The sequence below is a fragment of the Rhinolophus ferrumequinum genome, chromosome 21 (assembly GCF_004115265.2).
Source record: "Rhinolophus ferrumequinum isolate MPI-CBG mRhiFer1 chromosome 21, mRhiFer1_v1.p, whole genome shotgun sequence".
In the NCBI taxonomy this organism is placed as follows: domain Eukaryota; kingdom Metazoa; phylum Chordata; class Mammalia; order Chiroptera; family Rhinolophidae; genus Rhinolophus; species Rhinolophus ferrumequinum.
This window is the reverse complement of record NC_046304.1, coordinates 16662282-16686993: the sequence shown is the minus strand read 5'-3', so window position 1 is coordinate 16686993 and position 24712 is coordinate 16662282. Positions and strand designations below refer to the sequence as shown.

At 51.5% G+C, this 24712-nt stretch overlaps 1 protein-coding gene and 1 non-coding gene across 15 annotated transcripts in view; one reads left to right on the top strand and one right to left on the bottom strand.

Moving 5' to 3' along the window:
- The window catches only part of RPH3AL (rabphilin 3A like (without C2 domains)), a 157038-nt gene that overhangs the window by 65419 nt on the left and 66907 nt on the right, over positions 1-24712 (top strand). For all 14 annotated transcript variants that reach the window (XR_004421291.1, XM_033090070.1, XM_033090068.1 and 11 more), the window contains exons 3-4: positions 3500-3643; positions 6353-6482. Coding sequence is in view for 13 of the 14 variants with exons in the window: in XM_033090070.1 (XP_032945961.1) it covers positions 3500-3643; positions 6353-6482 (274 nt within the window). In the remaining variant the exon portion in view is untranslated. The remainder of the gene's footprint in view (positions 1-3499; positions 3644-6352; positions 6483-24712) is intronic.
- On the bottom strand, positions 7382-7455 carry TRNAS-ACU (transfer RNA serine (anticodon ACU)). Its single transcript has one exon. It is a non-coding gene; the product is annotated as a tRNA-Ser (tRNA).

Genomic DNA, 24712 nt, shown 5'->3' with positions numbered 1-24712 from the left:
TGACCTATGTTCTTTCTGTGATATCACCAGTCTGCTGTGGGAGCTAGACTGCTGCCTTTGCCTTCTCTTTTAAGAGCATAAACCTCCCCTGTCTTTAAGCCTTCAGTGCCTGAGCCCCTGGAGGCGGGGAGCCTTTCATCTCTGGAGCCCCACTTCATGGATGAGTGCCTGGCACTGCCAGACAAGGCAGAGTGAAGGCTGCAGGCTTGTCAGATGCATGAAGGGCTGCCCCCTGACTGGAATACATAGCCAGCCTTGGGGTTTCCCAGGGTTCCTTCACGCTCCTGTCAGGGTCTCCGGTTTCGGCCTCTCCTCTTGGGGTCCTGGTTTTCTTGTTATCCCTCAGCCTGGTGACCCTTCAGCTTCAGTTTGGTCAGGCCGTCTCCACCCACTGTCCCCCTGTGGCTGGAAACCAGGGGCTCCCAGATGCCTCTCCTGCCTTCCTGTCTCCCTATCTGTCCAGGAAGCTGGGGGTCCCCGGTGTCAGAGAAGCCCAAGAGTCCCCTTCATCTGTCAGACATTGCCAATCACAGGAGTCCGCATTTTCCAAATGGGAGTGAGTTCAAAACATTTGCAATTAGATGTTATGAGCCTACAGGGACACAGAGCTGAAACATCAAAGGGGGAGAGAAAAAGTAATCCGATATGTCCAAGAGGAGTGGAGTCCTGCATGATTTGCAGGAATCTTTGTACGCCAGTTAATTTGTCCCTGTCACTGGGACGGCTCAGTCCTGGCAGGGGGAGAGATCAGGGAGGAAACCAGCCCCTCGCCCTCTCTCCTCTGATGGCAGGAGAGATGATGTGTCCTCCCTGGCTGGATCCAAGGAGCCAGGGAGAGCTGTGCTCTTACAGGAGGGCCTGGTGTGACCCCTGGCCACCCCTCTAGTGTTCCCTTCAGTTCTCCCTGACCTTGTCTTGTGTGCAGCAGCCAGAAGCTGTTGTAGCACCTTTTAGAAGAGCAAATGCTTTTATCTCCTCCCCGGGATGCGCTGCCTTGTAATGCCAGGCTCCTAGTAATGCCAGGCTCCTTGTAATGCCAGGCTTCGTCAAGGAGAGCACTACAGATCCCTGTACCCAGACCCTACATCAAGGGTTCCTCTGGGAAGCCTGGGGAAATTACCTTCCCTGGCTCTAGCAAGGTCTGTCCTCCAGCCACTACCAGATATTTTCCTACTATGTGCCAGGGTCCTGGTTACACAACAGCAAATGAGACCAACATGGTCTCTCATCTTAAGGCACTGATGGGAAGGAGTGAGCATTATACACGTAATTACCCGTGTGCTTTGATAGTGGAAACAGGCCGTGGGGGTGAAGGGGATGGTAACTTAACCTGTGGACTAGGAGAGGATTGGCTGAGAGTGTGATGCTTATGCTGAGTCCTGGAGGAGGGGTAAATGTTACATGGAAATATGGGGGAGGAGCTTCTTGGCAGAAGGAACAGCATGTGCAAAAGCCCTGAGGTAGAAGGACCATGGCATGTAGAGAACCGGACAGAAAGCCAGTGTTGACTTGAATGAAGAGATTGAGCAAGGTGATGACTGGGTGACAGGAAGATGGAGAGGTGAGCAGGGCCGAGATGTAGCAGAGCCTAGTTCTCCAGAGACTCACGTTCTGGAAAGGAGACAGAGGGTCCAACTTGTCTCAAACTAATGTTTAAGCATAGTGTTTAAGCCCCGTGAGGGAGCTATGCCCAGGTCTCATGGAAACTCTCAGAATGGACTCTTACCCCATCTTGGATAGGATCGAAGGAAAACCTCCCGGTGAAGATCCTGTCTCAAGTGTTAAAAAAGAACAGGAATGAGCCGGTAGAAAGAGGGTTTAGGGAGAGGGACAGGCTCTCCAGGTGGAGGGAACAGCGTGAGCAATGGTGTGAAGAGCGCACGTAGCCCAGCACACAGGGAACTAGGCGCAGCTGTTGGTAACGCATGCCTGGGAGGCCGGGGGAGCCGCGGGGGGTGTACAGGTGGGAGCTGGCACCACTGAAGGTTCTTCCTCGGGCGTTGCAGCCTGTCCGCAGCTAACAGCTTGAGGTGGCCTCCTTTGGCTGTGTGAGGGGACGTTGCACCCTGCAGGGGAATAGATGCTCGGTGGCAGCCATGCCCTGAAGTGGGAGCTGGGGCCCGACGGGACAGGGGGAGTGAGCCGGGGGGGGGGCACACGAGAGAAAGTAAACTGTTGGGGCTTGGTGGGTGATCAGATGGAGGCAGGAAGTGAGGCTCGGAGGATGGCCTGGGGGAGCCTGGCAGGGCTGTCAGCAGCCGCGAGATGGTAGCTCCCCTGGTCAGGAGGCCGGCTGATTCCTGGCTTGCCTTTAGAAAGCCATCTAACTGCACCCTGCCTCTTTCCTCTTCTGAGAAATGAGGAGGCCTGCCTTGCAGGATGACAGGAGGTTCAGTGTGTGGGGGAGACGGGTCTGGGGGGGGGGTGGGGGAAACTGCAGAAACCTTGGCTGAGGGCGGGCCCAGAGTGAGTTGGCTGGAGTGTGTCCGCTGGGGCTGGGGCTGGGGCTATGCCCTCCCCCTCTCATTGGCTAGGTGAGTTCCCCTTATTTATACATCCTCCTAAGGCCCACCTGCCTGTTCCACCCAGCGGCATATCTCTAGCACCTAACAAACCTGGCATCACAGTGGATGTTCAATAAACTATGCATCGAATGAATAGCTCTTACAATTTTCCATTGAATAAATATTTGTGTAACTGACTGGGCATCTATCTGTCTCCCCCAGCACACGGTAGTTCTTCAAAGCCGTGACTTTGCCACCTTGTCCATCTCTGTTCTCAGTGCCTGGCAGAGAACGTCTCGGAGAAGCAAGGATGTAGGCCAGGGAGCTTGGGGCTTGGTCTGCTGCTGCCGCTCCCTGCTCATCCAGAAAAACAGAAAGTGTTTGAGTTCTTCTCTTCAGCCCCTGGTATCTGCCGCAGGAGGTGTCATTCCTGCGGCCCCGTGGAGTGGAGACTGCTGAGTCCCCTGGGCCAGGCCCCAGCCCCATCTCGCCATCTTGCCACCGCTCCTCTCATGCAGCTCGGTTACCCTCCTGTTCTTGCACCGTCTACTTTTTAAAATGCTGTGAATCTCCTTTTATCCTCAAGATTCATTTTTAACCTAATTACAGTTCTTTCTTATTCCATAGTAAACTCCATCTCATTTCTTATATAATTCAGATCTAGGTTTTCATTCCTCTCTTGATAATCTTCTGTGCTACCGCCCTCAAAACCTCACGCACCGTGGCGGTGGCCTTCTCCATCTGGGCAGCGGGCACCTCCCAAGCTTCTGCCCCCAAGGTGCTAAGGTGGTGCCACCATCTCCGCGGGGCCCAGCAGCTGGAGGGTAGCAGAGCCAGCACTTGGAGCCTGACATCTGCCCTGTTTCCTGAACCCCTTGCCCCCAACACACAGCAGCTGGGCCCTTCCCAGACTGTTCTCGGGGGGATTTGTGGATGTGGTGGGGTGTCGGGGTTTGCACTAAGGTGGTCTCAAGGCCTCTGTGTTCTCTCTCGAGGCTGCAGACAGGCTGGTCCGTGCACACCTACCAGACAGAGAAGCAGAGGAAGAGCCAGTGCCTCAGCACGGCTGAGGTGGGGGCCATCCTGCAGGTCATCCAGAGGGCCGAGCAGCTCGATGTCATGGAGCAGCAGAGGATTGGGTGAGTAAGGGCTGCCCCCCGCTGGGCAGGAACAGGTCAGTGAGAGGAGAGCAAGGGCGCTTGGTGCCAGGTTAGTGGGCTGGGAGATGAGCCCCAGCCGCAAAAGCTGGCTCTTTACCACGGGAGTGAGTCAGCTCTGCCTGAACACCCCTGGGGTGAAGATGCATAACTCAGCTGTCAAAGCCTCAATATACCCCTCTGTAAGATGGGGATAGCGGCTGATGTGTGGGCCCCAGGCTGTGGGGGGGGATGAATGAGTATGGCAGAACACGTTAGGATTGTTCCACTCTGCACTCTCAGGGTCAGTGGTGATACAGCAGGGAGGGATTTAAGTCAAGGCTGAATCTGGGTTGTTCCATCAAAGACTCCAATAGGAGACACTCTCCAGCTTGTTCTAACCTTGTCTCCTGGCCTTCGGCATCCAGAGCTGACCACTAAACGGTCTTCAGACAGCTTTGTTGTGTCTTTTTGTTTGTTTGTGTAATTACAAAAGCAATTTATACATCCTCTAAAATCTGAAAAACACAGAAAAGCACAAGTGGGAAAACACAAATGCAGTGTGCTGCCTTGGGCAGGAGTTAATTTGATTCTGATCTCTTTGTTCTTCTATTTATCTTTTTCTAGTAAATATATGATCATGTAAAAAAGCCAGACACTGGAAGAATGCACAGCCCTAGAAAGTGAAAGCACCACTACAAAGACCACTGCTATCCCCACATTTAATGTACTCGCCTCAATAATACTGACCTGTTACTGTCATTGTATTACACAAAGGGGTTAGCACAGACTAGTTGTCTGTCTTTTGCTTTTTTCCCCACACTGGGCTCTGGCCCTGTGCTGCCCGGGGCCCTGCCAGGCTCTCTGCAGCCCTCCCGCTGATGATCGATTGACATTCCAGTGTTACATCCTCGGGCTCCCCCAGAAGGGGATGCGGGGAGTGGTGGGGGTGTTTCATGTGGGCTCCCCCTTGCAGTGGGAATGCATCTGGGCTGCCGTCTTGGACTTCCCTGTGCTGCTCACATTGTCTGGCCCGCTCTGGGAGCACTGGGTTCGTCAGGGTACAGAGTGACCCAAAAGGCAGTGCCTCAGGTTAATGATCTCAGAAGGACAACGTGTGACCTTGTGTTTCGTGAGTTAGGAACACAGGGATGTCCTGACCAGGGGTCCCTGAGAACAAGTAGGTTAGGCCAGGACGGAAGCAGGGTTTGCTCCCGAGTCCCTGCAGGTCCCTGGGTGGGGCACGATGATCCGTGTGGAAGTCAGGAGGGCATGTGGGGAGAGGCAGCCTCAGTGCCCAGTCTGCTCTCCTTTGCCCCTAGGAAAGGCCTGATCAGCTCAGGGGAGAGCGTGGGGTTGTCATGAGAGGGGGGCCTGGGCATGGACCTGGAGTCCACCTCTTAGGAGTGGTGTGACCCTGGCAAGTGACTTCCTATCTTCTGAGCCTCAATCTTCTCATCTTTCAAATGGGGGGAAGTAGCATCCTCCTCACTTGGGGGTTGTGACAATTAGAGGAGATAATGTATCCGCACTCTGCCCTTCATTCATTCAGGCATTTTCACTGAATGTCCACTGGGCACTGGCGAGACAGCGGCCAACAACACAGAAGTGGCTGCCAGTTTTGTGGAGATTGTAGTATGGCATTACAAGTTGTCATGAAACGGGTCCTCCTGGCCTAAGGGACCGTGGGACCCCGGGGAGAGGCGCCTACGCCCGGCTTAGTGGGGTTCAGGGCAGGCTCCTGGATACTCAGCATCAGAGCTTCAAAGATGGGCTGTTTTTCTTTCTTTCTCCAGCTTCTTCAAATGAAAAAGTTCCGGCATCGTCCTGGATCCCTTTTACCTCCCCGCACCCCGTATCCATCCAGGTTGCCTCTGAAATACAGCCTGTCCCCGCCTCCATCTCCCTTCCCTGGACCTCCCACCATCGCCCGCTGGCTTCCTCACATCCTCTCCCCTTGTAATCCTGAGTGAGCTCTTAAAAATATCACTCAGATCCAATCACTCCTCTCCTTAAAACTCCTCAGTTGCTTCATGGTGATCTTAGGGAATAATCCAAACTACATTTTGTGACCTGTTAAACCCATGTAATCTGGGCCCTCCTCTCCCCTGCAGCCTCCTTTTATCCCAGGCTCCCGCCTGCTTACAAGGCAGTAGCCATGCTGACCTTCTTACCAGGCCCTTTCCCACCCCGAACCTTAGCCCTGACTGGTCCCCGGCCTGGAAGGCTTCCTCCCCGAGCTCTTTACATGGTCTGGTTCTTGTCATTCTTTAGCTCTCAGCTCAGACGTTCTCAGAGAGGCTTCCACTGATGACCACCTGACGTGCCCCTGTCCCCGCCCACTTATTTTACTTATTTTAGTGCTTCCTCCTCTAAAGTCAGTTTGCTGGTTTACTTATCTCTTGACTTTCTCCCTTTACTGAACATAAGTTCCATGAGAGCAGGGACCATGTCTGATCTCTGGCTTCTTTGCTACAGTAAATAATCCCAATGCCTGACACATCATAGGTGCTCAATTAATACTGGCGAGTAAATGAATGATGAGGAGTTAGCCAGGGAAAGAGGTGAGGCAGGGAACAGTAACCCAGGTCAGGACAGAGTGCACGGGGGTTAGAATATATAGTGTTGAGGCCTCGTGGCAGCCGTGTCTGGGCGGTGGTTGAGTTGGAGACAGGAAGCACATCCCATCTAATGCTGTATCCTGTGCTACAGGCGGCTGGTGGAGCGGCTGGAGACCATGAGGCGCAACGTGATGGGGAATGGCCTCTCCCAGTGTCTGCTCTGTGGGGAGGTGCTGGGCTTCCTGGGCAGCTCGTCGGTGTTCTGCAAAGACTGCAGGAAGGTAAGGCCCTGCTCTGGCCCTGCCACTCTGGCTATCTAGCCTAGACCAGCTCTCCTGCTGCTCTGTGGCTTTGCACCCAGGCTCCCAGGAGTGTGTGTGTGTATTTGTGCATACATGGGTAATCACATCGTATCCTATGCTTCTTGGCAAGAAGGATTGGAGCCTGAAAGTCAAATGGACTGGCTTCTAGGGCCTGCCCTAGAGGGAGTGGACCTCCGGGTCTCACAGGCCCAGTTGTGAATACAGCTCTTCCACTAACCATCGAACCTCAGAAAACTTGCTTAATAGCTCATGCCTCATCATTCTCATCTGTAAAATAGGGATAATGATAACATGTGCCTTAGAGAGTTGTGAGGATTAACTCTTACATGCAAAGCTCTTAAAACCTTGTCTGGCACGTTATGTACTCAGTAAATGTTATTCGTTGTTAAGTAAATATAGTCCTCCTCAGGGCCAAATAGTATGGTAGGGTTGCACTTCTTCTTCTGTTGGTCTGTTCTCTTGATCCCTGCCCTCTCTCAGCTGAGAATCAGGGCCCACCCAGTGGCTCAGGTAGTTGAGCGGCTGTGGCCGGCAGCCAGCGTGAGCGGCCAGCAGCCGGCGAGAGCTGCCGTGAACTGCTGTGAGCAGCCAACCAACTGCCTCAGCTGGGGGGGGAGAGCAAGGTTCATAACACCGGCATGGGCCAGGGAGCTGTGTCCTGCACAACTAGACTGAGGAACAACGGCTTGAACCAGAACGTGGGGAGGGGAAGAGGAAGAAGAGGGGGGAAAAAAGAGAATGAGTTTTGCACAAAGGTCAAATGGATTTTCTCCTGTTCTTTTCCCTTTTTTTTTTTTTAAAGTGCCTCGTTTTATTTATTTATTTATTTATTTTTTTAAGGCGAGCACAGCTCACAGTGGCCCATGCAGGGATCAAACCAGCAAACTTGGTGTTAGTAGCACCACGCTCTAACCAACTGAGCTAACCGGCCAGCCCCTCCTGTTATTATTATGCTCTACCAATCATTCTAAATTGTACCACATACTAAATTGTTTCATGTTGAGTCTAATATGTTTGATAATAACTTTTTTGTTTTTCCTGGAGTTTCTAATTGCCTTTCTTTTTTTTAATTGACCAAAGAATAATGTGCCTTCTGATCCTCGAGATTATTTAGCATCTCTAGTTTATTCTCTAGTACATGGAGCCTACGTTTTTTCCTTCCAGCAACCCTTCTAGTTTCTTATTCCTGCTCGAGCTTAGACTACTTGCTGCATAGCTATAATCATGGGACTACTCTTTACTGCCCTCCTAGGTTAGAGACACTGTTACCAAGATGCCATGTCTTCCACTTTTTCAGTTTTTCACTCTCATCTTATTGGAACCAATGCTTAAATAACTTCCATGAGCCAGTCTGGCGTTTTAAGCCTGGAGTTATTTTGGTGAACAAGACAGAGAAAGAACCTTCTCTCTTGAGATTACACTGGGTGCGGGAACCAAAAACTTTGATCAAAAATGATCAAATAAATAAGAAGACTTCAATAAGTAATAAATTCTGGGAAGAAGTAACAGGGGATGTAAGACTCGGGGTGGGGTGGGGTTGGTAAGAGTTGAAAGGACTATAAAATATGAAGTCAAAACAGAAACATGAACTTGGCAACCTTGCCAAGGGCATTGTCAGTGGCATTCAAAAGCTGGATGATAAAGGTGCAAAGAGGTTAGTACGTACAACAAATAAGTGGGAAAGCCAGGATTTCAGCTAAGATCTTTTTCCCCCCTGCTCTGTAACATGTTGTGAACTGGGCTGAGGAATGTAAATTAACTGGTAAATTAACTGGTAAAGGGTCTCAAGAACAGTATGGCAGGAGCCTGGGTGTCAGGGAGGGGATGGGCGCTCGTGTGCCAGCTCCTCAAGCCCTCCATAGGTTCTGGACTAGATACCAACAAAGAAAGTGGGCACACGGACCCGGAATGTCTTGCTCCCAGCACCTGGGCAGGGAGGGTTTATATTTTGTGATTTCTGCCTGGGAGAATAGGACCTCAGCATCCTATTTCCTCCTTCTGCCTCTCAACCCCACAATTGCTATAAATGTTCAGGTTTGCAGGACCATGACGAAGGGACAGAGCCTTATCTCCTTCCCCTGGAAAAGTCTGGGGCTTCTGCCACAGAGGCAGGTTGTTGCCCCTGCTGCTGAAGGGTTAATGCCAGCTGCTCCATGGAGCCATTCCCTAGGCCACAGTGGCAGTCCCAGGAGAAGACCTCAGCTGGATGCGGGGGTGGGAGAAAATGCTCTTCCAGACACTTTTGCCACCCCCACCCCATGGTACCCTGGAGCACTGGGCTAGTCCAGAGGACAGTTCCATTTGAAATTGTTCTTATGTTGCAGGAAGCTGAGGACTTGGTCCTGGCTTGGGTGGCAAGGTGAGGAGCCCTTTGAGCTTCTGAGGGGACTTGTTCCTGCATGAAAGTAGGAGGAGAACATGCTAATTAGGGCCACAGCTTAATGGGCATTTGGGGGGGGGTTCTTCATCCGTCTTTGAAAAGATTGTGTCATTCATTTGTTCGTTCATTTGCTCGTTCATTTATTCATTCTGCAAATAGTAGAGGGCCCACTGTGTGTAGGCCCTCTTCTAGGTGCTGGTGATCCCATGAACAAGACACATGAAATCCTTGCTCTCGTGGAGATTATTTTCCAGGGGTGGGAGAAGAGAAACAACAAACAACTAAACAAGCAAACAGAATGCCTAGTGGTCTGAGGGCTCTAAGTGAATTACGACAGGGCAATGTGATAAGCGTACAACTGGAAGGGCCTCTGAGCTCAGACCTGAACACAAGCAAGAGCCAGCCCCCAGAAGACCTGGGTGCACGAGTGTTTCAGGCAGAGGGAACATCAAGCACAAAGGCCCTGAGGCAGAAACCGTGAAGGCGTCTGGGGCAGAGGGAGTGAGAGTTGGGCACAGCGGATCACGCAGAACCTCGAAAGTCAAGGTCAGGAGTTGAGATTTGATTCTACATTGAATAGGATGCCAGTGGAGCATTTTAAGCAGGGGCATGATGTGTGATCTGATTTGTTTTTAAGAGAGGAGCCTAGCTGCTATCTAGCGAGCGGATTGCAGGGGCCATGGAGTGAAAGTGGGAGACGAGTTAGGTGGTGATGGCTGTCGTTGGGAGGGATGGAGTTGGGGACCGGACAGCATAGGGACGGGGCCATATGCTAAGCGAATCAGTCTCTTGAGTGTATTCTAAGCAGATGGGGAAGGGTTAGAGAGCATGACGGAGGGCCCTAGGAAGGAGAGAGGATCCTAGAATGGAGTTGGGCCAGGGCAAGAGGTCACTTGGTCCTCCCTGCATGGTGAGTGGGTGGTGGTCCTGCTGGGCTTGCCAGTACGTGCTGTTCCCATGCAGACGGACTTGGATTGTGGTCCCAGGTTGGCCACAGCGCAGTGACCTTGTACAAGTCATTTAACCTGTCAGAGCCTCTGTTTGTTCATCTGTAAATGGGGCAATAAAGCTTATGTCCTCACTGGCTGGGTGTGAGGAGTAAATGAGCTAATATAATAATGCAGGGAAGCCCTTAGCAGAGTGTCGGGTCCATTTCGAACACTCGGTAAAGGATACCTGCTGTTGTTACTGCTATTATTATTACTCCACTTCAAGGTCCTAGCTGCTCAGACTGCCCACATGTTACAAAGAATGGAACTGACTTCCCATATATCTCAAAAAAAGTTTAGTGGCATCCCATGCTTTAGTAAGCACAGGCTGCCATAACAAAATACTATAGACTGGAAAGCTTCAACAACAGACATTTGTTTCTCATAGTTCTGGAGGCTGGGAAGTCCAAGGTCAATGTGCTGGCCCAGTCAGTTTCTGGTGAGAGCCCTCTTCATGGTTTGCAGATGTCACCTTCTCCCTGTGTCCTCACTGTGTGGAGAGAAAACCCTGGTCTCTCTTCCACTTCTAATAAGGACACCAGGGAGAAGGTGGGGGGCCCCACCCTTATGACCTCGTTTAACCTTAAAGTATCCACTAAAGATTCTGTCTCAAATATAGTCACATTGGGGGTCAGGTCTTCAGCATAGGAGTTGTGATGGGCTGCAGTTCGGTCCATAGCACCCCACATTCTCCTTATTAAAATTCATGTTTTCTTGAACTTAAAATTGGAATTCCCACCGTTAGTCCCATTATTTTTCGTAGTTTATATAAAAGCCTCTGGAAGCCTTTGTAGCTCTCCAACATTGGATGTCTTGAGCCAGCAGGGAAACCAAACTGCTCAGGTTCTTTGCAAGTTCCTCGTGTGAAACTAACACTCAATCATTTATTCAGCCTGTTGTGAACTCATTCTGGGTTAGGGGAATCCAAAAGGAGAAGGGTCCAAAATAGTCACTTTCCTCGGGTCCTGATGATCAAAGTGGGAAGACAGTGTCCTCTAGAGTGCTGATGACCATGGCTGAGACCAGGGTTTCCAGGACTGAGAGCAGTCAGGAGGGCTGCCTGGAGGAGCTGTCTCTAAAGGCTTCTCAGAGGCCAATAGCAGAGCTCAGGGCATTCCAGGCAGGGGAGGAAAGCACAGCAGAGGCACGTAGCTGGAAATGGGCTGAGCAAGCACCTGACTATGAGCATGCAGGCCCCGAGGCCAGGGAGAAATGTGTTGAAAGAAGAAAGAACATAGGAGATGACATCAGATTTGACTTAGAAACAGGGGACTTTGGAGGAGGGGCAAGGGGCAAGATCAAGGGGACCTGAAGAGCTGAGATCTTGGGGTAGGAGATGGGGCTCGTTAGAAGGAAGTGTTCTCTTGAGGGCCATGCTGCATTTGATCAGAGTTGGCAGGTCCTTAGAGCCCTGGGTCCCCCAGGAGATAATCACAGATGATCACAGATACCCTGGGGCCACTGTCGGGTGGTGGTCACTTTGGAGCCGAGTCCCTGGAGAATCAGAAGGCCCAGACTGAGCCTCAGATCCTTCTGCAAAGCTTTAGCCCCCGCAGGGGCTCTCTGATATTTGGGAAGGGAGGACATTGTCATTCATTCACTCAGCCGGCAAGTATTTATTGTATGTTTACTGGTACCGGCACAGATGCAGTGTAAAGACACACAGATCCCTGCGGCTCAGGAAGGAGGTGTTAAATGTCCGTGGATAATTAATTACAGTTATGTTTGGGGTGGTGGAGGCAGCCCTGGGAGCCTGAGAGAGCTCGAACAGGGTACTGGCCTAACTAGGGGCATCAGGAGTCCTCCACTCTCGGCTCACCAATTTCTGGGGCACCTCGCCGTGTATTTCTATCTCCACTTTCCACCTCTTCACCTTCTTCAGTGGGTCCTGGGAGGAGTGTGGACCTGGGCAGGCTGCTGAGAAGAGATGCTGGAGAGATCTCTGACATGGGAAATGTCCACCTCCAGGCTTCAGGTGCTCCCAGCCCCATGGAGCCATCGCCTGCAAAAGCCCTGGCAGCGTTCAGCAGCCACAAGCTAACAAGCGTGCGGGTGGAATCCATGACGCCAGCCCTTGCCCCAGCATCCCCTCCGTAATTGGGCCCGCATGCCCAGGCTACCTGCCCTCATTACAGGAGGGGAAAGGAGAGGGGCTGGCTGGTGAACGAGAGAGGCCTGGCACTCCTAATTGCTTAGGGTCTGAGTCAGCCAGCTTGCAGTTTAATTGAGAGTCGGGCTTCACCAGCGACGGGAGGTTGGGTGGGGCTGCAGGAGAAGAACCCCCCTGGGGCGTTATCATCCTGCAAGGGAAGCAGTAGGAATTTGTCTGGTCTCAGCCAAAATGTGTGGGTGCCGATGAGCCTGCCCATGTCTCAAAACGATGGTCTCAGTCATGTGCGCTGAGTCCCTGTGAAAGAGGATGAGGCAACCCGGTAGCCCTGCGCTCTGCTCAAAGCCTTTCGGAGAAGTCCAGGTGTGTGTGTGTGTGGGGGGGGGCCCGGGGGGAGTCAGGCATCCCCTGTCCAGGATGGGGAGGCGCTGGAGGGAAGGGGCCAAGCCCAAACTTGATCCCTGCCCCCTACCCTGCTCAAGGCTCTGAGGAGCTGTTTGAGGGGGGTCATTCCAGACCCCCGGCAGGGGAGCTGGCAGTAACCCAGGGACCACGCATCCCATCACAGGAGCCCACCCTGATGACCTCATGGAACGCTAATCACCTCCCTGAGTCTCCACCTTCAAACACCATCACATTGGCAGTTAGGGCTTCACCGTGTGAATTTGAGGGGATACGAACATTTGGTCCATTACACCTACTGAACAGATACGGGGTGGGGGGGGCGCAATCTGTATTTATGAAGCCCTCCAGGGGATTCTGATTCTCCTTATGTTTGAAAACCCTGCTGTAAGGTCCCAGCTCCAGACCTGGCTCAGGGCGGTGGTGAAGGACCTCAGTGGCTAGCCTTCCCTCTGCTTGTCTTACTCCCTTTGCCCTCCCCCCATACCCTCCCCCCGAACCACACAACCCCCACCCCCTCACACCTCCCCTCCATCTTCATATAGCACACCAGCCCATACCCCCATACTCCCACATGTCCCCATACCCCCTCATACCTCACACCCCACATCACATTGCACACCTGCGCACGCACGCACGTGCGCACACACACACACACTCAGGGTCCCCAGTGCCTTCCTTAAGGCCGTCCTTGCTCTTGCCAACAGTGAACACTGAGACCGTTGTTTTCAACTTGTGAGTCTATAAAATGCTTTCACAACAGTCATCCTGTTTGGTCCTCAGGACAAGGGCTACAGGGCAGGTGAGGCTGTTCCCCAGTCCCAGGTAGAAGACAGAGGCTCAGTGGAGACAGTGTGGCCTGCTCGGGTCACCCCGCGGGGTAGTGGGGAGCTAGGTCCCCCAGGGGCGTTCATTGTGTCGTGCTGCCCTCCATTTCTTCAGACCAAAGCCTTCCCTCTCGTGTGCTTTCCCGTCCTTGGAGAAGCAGGGATAGCTTTCGTAAGAGCACAGGAGAAGAGACATACTCAATGGTTAAATATGGAAAACTTTTCTCAGAAAATCAGGAACAAGACAAGTTCTTTGTATCTTTATCACCACTTCTATCCAGCGTTGTACTGGAGGGCTTGCCAGTGCAATCAGGCAAAAAAAAAGAAAGTATGGCAAAGCGTTGGAAAACAATAGCTAAAACTGTCATTATCTATGAATAACGTGATTATGTCACTAGAAACTCTGAAAGAATCTAAATACAAATGGCTAACATCAGTAGGTGAATTGAGCAAGGTGGTTGTATACAAGTTCCATATACATACAAGAATATCAGTATTTCTATATACCTGAGACAAAAATGAGAGAAAGTAAAAAATATAGCTCATGACAAAGGGCACCCTGGTATATACGGTGGGGAAAAGAATGGTCTTTTGGATAAATAATGCGAGGTCATTTGCGTGTTCATATGGAAAAAAATGTATCTTGACCTTTATCTCACACGAGGCACAAAAGTTAATTCCAGAATGATTTTAGATTTAAATGTGAAAGGTAAAATAATCAATATTTCGGAGAATAAAGAAAGAAGAAAGAAAAGAAAGAGGAAGTGAACACAGGAGGCGTCACTCTAAGGTGGAGGAGAGGGTGCCTATGTCAGCATGGACGATGCCTTTGGGGACGCCGGGAGCACCCGGAAGGCCCAGTCTAGAGGCCGCCCTCCGCCTGTACTCCACGGGGCCAGCAGTGGCCAGCTGGCTGCCCTCACCATCACTAGGGCAAATAGCTTTTCCAGCCCCTTTCCCAACCTTCAGAAGCAGCCAAGTGTTCTCAGGACGTTCCCACTGCAAAAGCTCAACACGTAGGGATGACTGAGCTCAAAGGGCCATGGTCTGTGCGGGTGGGAGGACAGGCAGCCCCTTTGGGAGACTTTGACCTTCTTTGGAGCCAGCTCAGCACCCTAGGTCAATCCTTGCAAATGAAATTGAATTTTATGAAGGGCTTGTCTCTGCAAAATTTTTTTCATTCATTCTTTCTACAATGTTTTATTGGGTACTGACTATATGCCAGGCCCTGAAGGTGCTGTGATGAACAAGGTAGGAGGTGGCCTCACCCTCCTAACCACTAGTAGGTAATAATAAGAGCTGGTACTTCCCTCTTTTACTCAGACATTGTTCTAAGGGCTTGTCACATGTTAACTCATTCAGTCCTCCTAACAAGTACTATGGGATTGGCGCTATTATCATCCCCTTTTACAGATGGGCAAACTGAGGCACAGAGTGGATAAGTACCTTGCCCAAGGTCACTCCGCTCGTTGGTTGTAGAGCCAGGATTTGAACCCAAGCAGTCTGGTTCTGAGCGTCCTTTCCATTAACCACTGTGCTACATCAATCCCATAGAGTTTATGACCTAGAAAGGCAAGATGGACAAGAACAAGTAAATACAATAATTCCAGAAAGTGACAAAAACATAAAAAGTGGGGGAGGGGTATAGGGCACTATAAGAGCCAGTGGGGAGGGAGTGAGAAGGCAGCTATTTTATTTTGCATGCACAGCATGGGCCTCTATGAGGAGGTGAGATTTGAGCTGAGACCATGACGAGAAAAAGTCAGATCTGGCAGAAAGTGTCCCAGGCAGAGAGAGCAGCATGGATGAGGGACTGAGTTGGAAAGAATGTGGCATAAACAAGAACAGAAAGAAAGCCAGGGAGGCATGGAGGGGAGAGGACCCCACAAATGGCTTTTCAAGCTTTGTGGCCTGGCCTTTGCTGGGCCTGCGGAGTGGGGGCTGCTCCACCCTGTGCCTTGGGGGATTAACTTGAGTCCCCCAAAATAGGAGGAGGCAGTTTTTTAAATTACATATTTTGAACTTTATGGTAAAATGTACATAACATAAAACTTACCATTTTAAGTGTATGGTTCAAGGGCATTACATACACTCACGTTGTTGTGTTCCATCACCACCATCATCTCCAGAACTTTCTCGTCTTGCAAAACTGAAACTCGATACCCTTTAAACATTAACTCCCCATTCCCACCCACCCCAACCCCTGGCGTCCACCATTCTACTTTCTGTTTTTGTGAATTTTTTTTTTAATTGGGGAACAGTGTGTTTCTCCAGGGCCCATCAGCTCTAAGTCGTTGTCCTTCAATCTAGTTGTGGAGTGTGCAGCTCAGCTCCAAGTCCAGTCGCTGTTTTCAATCTTAGTTGCAGGGGGCGCTGCCCACCATCCCACGCGGGAATTGAACCCTCGCGGTCTTCAATCTAATTGTGGAGGGCACAGCTCACTGGCCCATTTGGGAATTGAACCAGCAACCCTGCGGTTACGAGCTCGCGCTCTAACCAGCTGAGCCATCCGGCCGCTCTGTTTTTGTGAATTTGATGACTAGTTACCTCATGTAAGCAGAATAATATAATATTTGTCCTTTTGTGTTTGGCTTATTTCACTTAGCATAATGTCTTCAGGGTTCATCCATGTTGTAGCATGTGTCAGAATTTCCTTCCTTTTTAAGGCTAATATTTTATTGTATATAGATAGGTATCACATTTTGTTGATCCATTCATCTGTCCACTGGCACTTGGGTTGCTTCACAGTTTAGCTATTGTGAGTAGTATTCCTATGAATACGGGTATGCAAATGTTTCTCAGAGTGCTTTCTTTCAATTCTTTGGGGCATGTGGTATGACAATTAAGTTCGTGAACTTGCCCCCGTGCGCTTATAGTGGCAGCCCTGTACAAACAGCTCGATAAGGTCTCATAACCTTGGTATATCAGGGTCTCACATCTGTGTTCTTGATGTGTGGCGGTGTCTTGCTGAGTGGAGTACATTATTGTTGCGTGTTTTTGTGTGCCATCGCGAGAATGTCTGAGTTTGAATTCGAGCAACGAACAAACATTAAATTTCTTGTTAAACTTGGCAAGAGTGGAAGTGAAATCAGGGACATGTTAGTCCAAGTTTATGGGGCTAATGCCAGGAAGAAAACGGCAGTGTGCAAATGGATTAAATGTTTTTCTGAGGGGAGAGAACGCCTCACTGATGAAGAGAAGGCAGGGTGGGCAATAATGAGCAGAACTGATAAAAACATTCCAAAAATTCGTCAAATTGTGCACCAAAATTGTCGACTGACTGTGAGAAGGATAGCAGACCAAGTAAACATCGATAGAGAAACAGGAAAATCTTAACTGAAAATCTTGGCATGAGAAAGGTGTGTGCAAAAATGGTCCCGAAGCATCTCACCAATGAATAAAAGCAAAGGAGAGTCAAAGTTTGCCAAGACCTTTGGGAGAGGCAAGATGATGTTTTGGGCCATGTTATCACTGGTGATGAAACATGTGTGTACCAATACAACCCTGAAACAAAGCATCCAAGTGCACAATGGAAGTCAGCCAATTCTCCACAACCAAAAAAGTTCCACCAGTCCAAATCAAGCGTCAAAACAATGTTGCTAACCTTTTTTGATATCAGAGGGATTATTCATCATGAATTTGTACCAACTGCACAAACAGTTAACCAAGTTTACTATTTGGAAGTGCTGCAAAGGCTGCATGAAAAAGTTAGACTAAAACCGCCTGAACTTTTCACCAGCAATACATGGCTCTTGCATCACAACAATGCACCAGCTCACAGGGCACTGTCTGTGGGGGAGTTTTTAGCCAGTAAACAAATAACTGTATCGGAACACGCTCCCTACTCACCTGATCTGGCCCCCAATGAGTTCTTTCTTTACCCGAAGATAAAGGAAATATTGAAAGGAAGACATTTTGATGACATTCAGGACATCAGGGTAATACAATGACAGCTCTGACGGCCATTCCAGAAAGAGTTCCAAAATTGCTTTGAAGTGTGGACTAGGCCCTGCCATCAGTGCATAGCTTCCCAAGGGGAGTACTTCGAAGGTGACCGTAGTGATATTCAGCAGTGAGGTATGTAGCACTTTTTCTAGGGTGAGTTCACAAACTTAATTGTCAGACCTCATATGCCCAGAAGTGGAGTTGTTGGATCATGCAGTAATTCTTTTTAATTTTTGGAGGAGTTGTCATCCAGCTTTCCATGGCGGCTGCACTATTTTCCCTTCCCACCAACAGTGCACAAGGGTCAGAAGGGGCAGTTTTTCCACAGAGCCTCCTTCCTGAATGGGGGTGTGATGAAACGCATCCATGCCCCCACTCCCTCTCCAAACCCAGCCCGCAGCACCTCTGTCCCTCGGGTGCAGCCACAGAAGCCTCAGCCTCCTGGAGCAATAGCCATTTCATCTGAGTTGCCTCCATATTGGCCTCGCACTGCCCTTTCTCCTCCTCGACTTAATTCAGATGTAGAAGAACATGTGTTTGTGTCTCATTACAAAGATGGATTTTTTTCACTCAGCGACTGATGTTTCCTAAATTCCCAGGAAAAGTCACTTAATTCGCCTGCCCTGAGGGCTCGCTCTGGCTGCTCCTTCATCGCCCAGGCTGCTTGGCAGGAATTGACTTGGCCGCTGTTGCCAGATTGGAGTCACCACGCAGCCTCTTGGAACATTAGCCCGCCAGCCTGACAGAACAACTCCATTAAGACGCACTTATTTCTTGCTGTTCTGGTGCCTGTGGCATGGCTTTGCTTCCCCCCAGAGTAGCTTGTTTCTTGCTGTTTTGTGCAGTCCAGTGACCATTGTGTTCACCCCATCGAGCACTGACCTTCAGCTCAAGGTCAAAGGCAGCTAAGCCGCTGCCAAGAACCAGGGTGTGCTCAGGGAACTGCTCGACCCCCGGTGGCAAGGCCCAGAGCTTCCTGCAGAGAGACGAGCCTTATGGTCATTGAGTCCGTTCCTGCAGCCCTCTAGAGTCCCTGCCCACTTAGCTCACCTTCATGAAAGCCCTGGCCTCCAGGAGCTCACCGCGGGTGATATAGGATGTAACGCAGCGTGAGAAGTGCTGTAGGAGCAAAAGGCATGGAGTGATCGCGGAGCAGAAGGGTGGCAAGGCTGCCACCTGGAGAGGTGTGAGAGCCTGCAGAGTGGAGCTTATGTTTGAGCAGGGCCTGAAAGGGTGGGAACTGGGGTGCCAGGGGAGGGCATTTCAAGAGGAGGCGCAGCTCTGTAGAGGCAGGGTGAGTAGGAAGGGCAGGGACTGGTGGACATTTGGCATAGCTAGTAATTTGGGGTATGAGGAGGCAGGGGGGAGGGAGGCAGGCTGAGGGGGAGGGGAGAGAATGAAGTAAGGACCGTGAGGGGCCCTGGGTGCCAGGCTGAGAAGTGTCCTGCAGGCAGCAGAGCCATCAAAGGGAGCTAAGCAGGGATGACAATCACGTGGGTCTCTGGGGAGGCTAAGTCCAGAGGCAGATTTGGGGTGCGGAACGTGTGGTCCATTGGAGAGAGCCTGTTGGATGCTGAATTATCCAATTAGCAGTAACACGGGCATGAATTCAGGCAGGAACCACGAGAATGGAGACTCAAAAGACAGTTAAGAGTTAGAAATAACCAGAGCCACCGGTGATTGACAGCTCATTCCAGGCCAGGCCCCTCCCCCCCTTAATTATCAGCCACCCTGATCCGCACTTTGCCCCGTAGAAACAAGTGTGTGGAGGTTAAGTCCCTTGCCTGGCCACAGGGGTTTTGTGGGCACGGTCAGTGGGAAGGTTCAGTGGCCTTGCCCAGTGTGCTGCACGTATGCGTGGGGCCCAGTGTGCAAGGCGGGGCTGGAGCAGGAGCAGGCGTGGGGAGGGGCGGGGGGTGCAGGTAGGGCCGAGGGTCCTGGGGAAGCCATGTGGTCATGTAGTCTGTGGGCTGGATCCCAGGCTGATGGTCTGAAGAGGGGCCCTGGAGGGAGATCAGCAGCCCAGAGGTGGACACGGGGGTGACTGAAGTAATAGGAGAGCGCAGAGGTCCAGGTCGAGGAGAAGGCTCCCACCAGGTAGAGCATGGTGGAAGCGTTGCTTGGGGTCAGCTGTCTTCTCCCCTTGAACCTGCCTGAATGACCTGTCTGGAGACATTTCTGTGACCTGTTGTCCCCACATGGATGTCATGCTGTTGAACTGTCAGCCTCTCTGTAACTAGGTGAGCCAGGACTGGGCATTAGACACCTGCTGTATGCGGTCAACTCACCCAGGCGTCAGGGGCCTCACATTGAGAAGGAACAATCCCTGTAAATGCTGGGGAAGCTGCTCACTGGGGCGTGGGGGCAGAGAGGCTGGTGAGAGCTGGGCCTCCGCGGAGGGGTGCTTCTCCCCGCTTAGCCCCTCAGCTGTGAGGTACCTCCGTCGTCCAGATTGGCCCTGGTGGGGCTGTCTTCAGTATGACCACCAAGAACACAGGGCTTCTGTGGTCCATCTCCACCAAGCCCCAACTTGGGCTTTACCCTGAGTCACCACTGCCAGTGCCTAGACCCCCAGCTTGACATCTGACTATGTTTCCAGATTTGACAACTCCTGCCCCCTCCTGGGCTGTGCCCCCCACCCCAGCCCACTCCAGCCATCCTGGTGACTCCGCCCCTTTCCCCGTTCTACTGCTGCACCAGGGACCCAAGAGCTGGGTGGGTCAGCACCTGCTTTTGTACAATCCATGAGCTAGATGGTTTTTACATTTGTAAATGGTTGGGGGGGGGGGGGGGGAAATCAAAGGAAGAAGAATATCTGTGACATGTGAAAATTATATGAAATTTAAATTTCAATGTCTGTAACATTTGCTTAGAACAGGCCACACCCATTCATTTACATATCATCTATGGCTGCTTCAGTGCTGTATTGGCAAGGTTGAGGAGTCTGCGACAGAGAGCCTAGAATACTTACTTTCTGGCCTTTTACATAAAAAGTGTGTTGACCCTTGTCCTAGCCCATTTGCCCCTCACCCAAGGTGCCAGGCCACTCAGAAGTGAGAAAGAGTATGACTTCCTTTCCCTCCCTGTCTTGTGTTGGTGGGGTTCAGGTGGATGGTGCCAGGGTCGGTTGCTTGGGCTTCGAAGTACTGAAGGATTTAGTGAGATGTAGACCCTTTACTTTGTGATTGGTTTTCTTTTCCTGGAATTTAAAAGAGTAATTGACACTCTTGCATAGAGGTTAAGAGCCCTGAATTCGGACTGCGTGGGTTCTTCTCTTGACTTGGGCAGTTAACCTTGCCTCTCTGCCTCAGTTTTCTCACCTGGAAATTGGGACTAATCATAGTACATCCCTCATAAGGTCGTGTGAGGATTGAAATGAGTGAAGTACATGATAAGCTCTTAGAAACAGTGCCTGGCACATAGTAACCGCTCAATAATCATAGAGTCAAACAATACAGAGTGTATAAACTATTACCACGCCCCTGCCTTACCTCCAATCTTAGCAGCGTGGGCGTTTGCCTTTCTCTCTCCACACGCCTACATTCACTGGTATATATACATATATATTTTTTGAATGGGACCATCATAGACTACCCTTGCTCTGTAATTTCCTTTTTGCATTTAATAGCGTATTAAAGACATCCCCCCAAGTCGAAACATGGAAATCTAATACGATCTTTAGTCGCTGTATGATATAAGGGAGTTTTTCGCGTTTTACTGAAGCCCCTTCTTTTCCAGGCTGCTCACACACCCTGTGGGGGGCAGAACCGGATGGGGGTGCTGGGCCAGGCCCACCCTCTTTCACTCCAAACACCCTTCCTCCTGCTCCCTGCTGTGTCTGGCCTCTTTCCAGTGTTCCAGTCTCTCCCAGGGCCATAGCCCTCTTTGCAATTTGGCTTCTGCTCCCTTCCTCTGCTCAGCGCTTTCCCTGCCCCTCATACCCACCCGTGTCTGAAATCTAGTTGAGGGTGTGGGCCGAGTTTATTTCTCAAAAGTCTTTTTGGTCCCTGTGTAAATCAGAGGAGGGACATAGCTGGTGGACGGGGATGGGGGCAGTGCTGCCTGAATCCCTAAGTGAAACATCTGCATCTCCGCGGTACCCACCTGCGATGCCTGCCGCTGCGGTGAGTGGACCAGGCATCACACACCTGGCCACAGTCGCAGCTCTGTTCTGAACTCCCCATGCGACCTTGGATAAAAATCCCTTTATCTCTGCGGCTCTTGTCCTCTCCTGTAAAAGGGAACAGTGGGAGGAGAGGGTCTCTCAGGCCCTGCCATCAGTGTCCTCCCGGGAAGTGCAGGCTCCGTCCAGCCCTGGCAGCGTTACTGCCCCAGAACCTGCTCCTCAGGGGCCCCCACGGGCCCCCACAGAGTATAGTGGCAACAGCCGCAGCTGTGGGCTAAAACGCCTTTCTCTGCCTCCGAACACAGCATGGTTTATTGTTTTAAAGGCTGTGGCGGGTTTGCTTCCTAAATCTCTTTGGCTCAGGCTGTGATGGAGTCTGTGTCCTCTTAGCAGGGAAGCCAGTATTGAAGTTGGCATGTGCTTCGGAGATGCCCCCCACCCCTCTGCCTCTGATGTTTCTGTGATACCACGTGCCCCTCATGTTGCCCCAGAGCTAGGCAGGTGAAAAGCAGCTACTATACACATGTTTCAGATGGAGACACTGAGGCTCAAGACCGTGATTTGCTCCTGGTGGCACAGCCAAGGCCTTGTAATTACGCTTACAACTCAGTTCAGAACTTTGCCCACGTACCGTTTGGGGAGTAAAGAGAGCTAAATACATAGGAGACCCCAAAGGGAGGTGATGTCTAGTGCCAGCTTGCCAGTTGGGTTCCAAGGCCCTTGACTAAGTGTCCCCCAATAGAGCGGATTAAAGCCCTTCGAGCCAATAGCCATCCACAGTAGGGTGTGGCATCTTAGGCCCCCCTAAGGCAGACCCCCCACAGAGCGGGCCCGGGGCCTTGCCCTGGTTTGTTACACCTCCAGGGGTGGCTGGGCAGTAGCTGGACACATGTGGGGGTGTGCAGGGGCTTGAGTTTTTGGTGTTGAGTCATGAACCACAGGCACTGTGAGACCAGCCCCTTGTTGAATGGGCAAAATTGTCTGTATGCTTGATTAGGGGTTGGGGACTCTAGTCGGGCTTCTTCCCAGAGACACGTGTCTGGCACCCCCTCAGGCTCCTTGCCACCAGAGCTCAGTGGCTTTTTCCCCTGCGTCTGGTCAGTGTACATTCGAGAGAACTCAGGCAGCAGGAAGCAGTGTTGGCAAATCTATTTAGCAGCTGTTACCAGGAACGGTAATTTTGTGCAGCCTCTTGTCCTCGGTTGTGGTCAATAACAGATAATGACATTTCCAGTTGGTGGTGTGGCCGGGCAGCGCACACACGGGCCTCACCTCGCCGGCTGCACCCCGCAAGCGGCCACGCTAGGCAAGGCCTGCGATTCTTCCTTGCTCTCCACTCACCCGTTCTTCCTGCTGCAGCCTTTCCCACGTGCCTATTTGCTGTTCAGCGACCTTAACTGAAGGGGGATTTAGCCAGGCCTTCTGTTCTCCCTCAGAAGGGCACCAGAGCCCCTGTCCTGCTGGTGGGGGCAGCTAGAAGTGAGGGGGAGGAGAGGGAGCCAGCTTTTCTCCTGAGGCGCCCTTTAGCGAGGGTCTCCCAACCAGGAAAGAAATCAGGCCTTTCCAGAGACCCCTCTGCTCAGGAACCATACCTGCCATGCTGAGTTTCCAGGCACAGCCAGGAGCGTAGTTTGCGCCCACCAGGGAGTGAGGCCTGACCTGAGCACGTGGATGCCGCTGCAGGGCCTCCCCACCAGGCAGCTGCTGCCTGTGGTGGAGTCTCATTTGCTTTCCAGCTCATTCTCGGCTCCTCTGCTTGTTCATCTTGCTCAGGTGCAGCTCCGATCCGTGTGCTCTGCCCTCCCCCTGAAGTCTTCAGTGGCTCCCTACTGCCTACGTAATGAAGTCTAACCGCCTCTACATGGTGTCCAGGGCCCTCGGTCCATTCCCTAGGTACAAGCTGCTGACTTGAGTAGCATCAGTGAAAAACCCGGGCTGGGAGTTCTGAGGCCTGACGGTCGGGCCTGACTGCACCCGGCCCAGACCTGTCACCGCTCTCCTTGGAGTTCTGTTCCTGTGCATCACCGGGGTCCCTAATTAATCACCAGTGCTGCTGCTACTGGAATGTTAAGAAACCTGAGGCTGTTTGTCTAGTCTACTGTATTTTTCAATAAAAAATTAAAAAAAAAAAATCAGGCCCAAGACAGGTATTTTCTGGCTTCAGGGATATTTACTATGTCCTAGGCACTGGAGGGGCCCAGAGAAGAGAGAGGATATTTTCACATAAACTGACCTTTTGAGAGTTTTGATGATCCTGGAAAGTCAGAGAGGACAGTGCTGACCTCTGGAACGGGTGGGGCTGCCAAAGGGCTGAAATGTCCCTTTCTGAGCTGGTGGGGGGAGTGAGCTGGGAGGTGTAGAGGGTCTCCTGACTTTGGCCGAGGTGGGGTGAGGGACCTATGTTACCTTGGCTTCTGGTGGACCCTGACTGGCCCTCTCCAGTCTCCCCTAGACTTTCCCACTTCTCACTCCATTCTCTTTAGCCCGGCAGCTCAAGTCCATTGGATGGTTGGCTGGCTGCATCCAGCTTCAGGCCCGTGGTTATGTGCTGGGTCCCCTCCCACTTCCCCCAGGTCCTGGCCCCCGTGCAGGCCCGTTTCCTTTCTTATGTTCTCCCCCTCCACCAGCTCCATCCCTGAGAACCGAAATGCTGAAGTCTCCTTCAGGTTAAACACACATTTATTAAACACCCACCGTGCGCCAAGACCAGTCCAGGTCTGGCGCTACCTCAGCGTTAGGCAAAGCGTTGGGCCTCTAGAAGTGCCCGTTCTGGCAGTGGTGAATCGATAACAGACAGCACACAGATCAATGTTAAAAGTTCATTGATCGACAGGGCCTCCCCTTGAGTTCCCAAGCTTCAGCCAGCACCATAGGCTGGCCCTCCCTCTTCTCTGTCACCTGGCTTTCCTTCCAAGGTCTGGCCTGGGTAACAACTGCTGCTGGGTAGCTCTTCCAAGGGAGTCCACTCACACTGCAAATATCAGTGTGTCCAAAGCCGAATATTTCACCTGCTGCTCGTCCCCACTCTGTTAACATCACCACCGTTCATCCTGTTGTCTGGCTGGCAGCCTCAGAATAACCCAGAGTCCTTCCTTTTCCTCACCTCCCATACCCAGCTAGGAGCTGGAATTCCATAGGCATCTCAGAATGTTCCAGAAAAAGAGCTTCTGCTGAGAATACACAGGACAAATTGATCAGGAGAGAGTGACTGAATCCATATTCTCAGCAGAGGCACTTTGTCTCTAGCCACCATAGGCCCCAGATGTTTCTAGAATCCCAACCCCATTGGCACTTTGTGCTTGTCACTCAGCCCCTCCCTCCATTCCTAGCCAATCACATGCCAGGCACCTGCTAAACTTGGGGATTCAGATACCAGTAACAATGTCCTTTTTCTAGACCAGCTCCATCC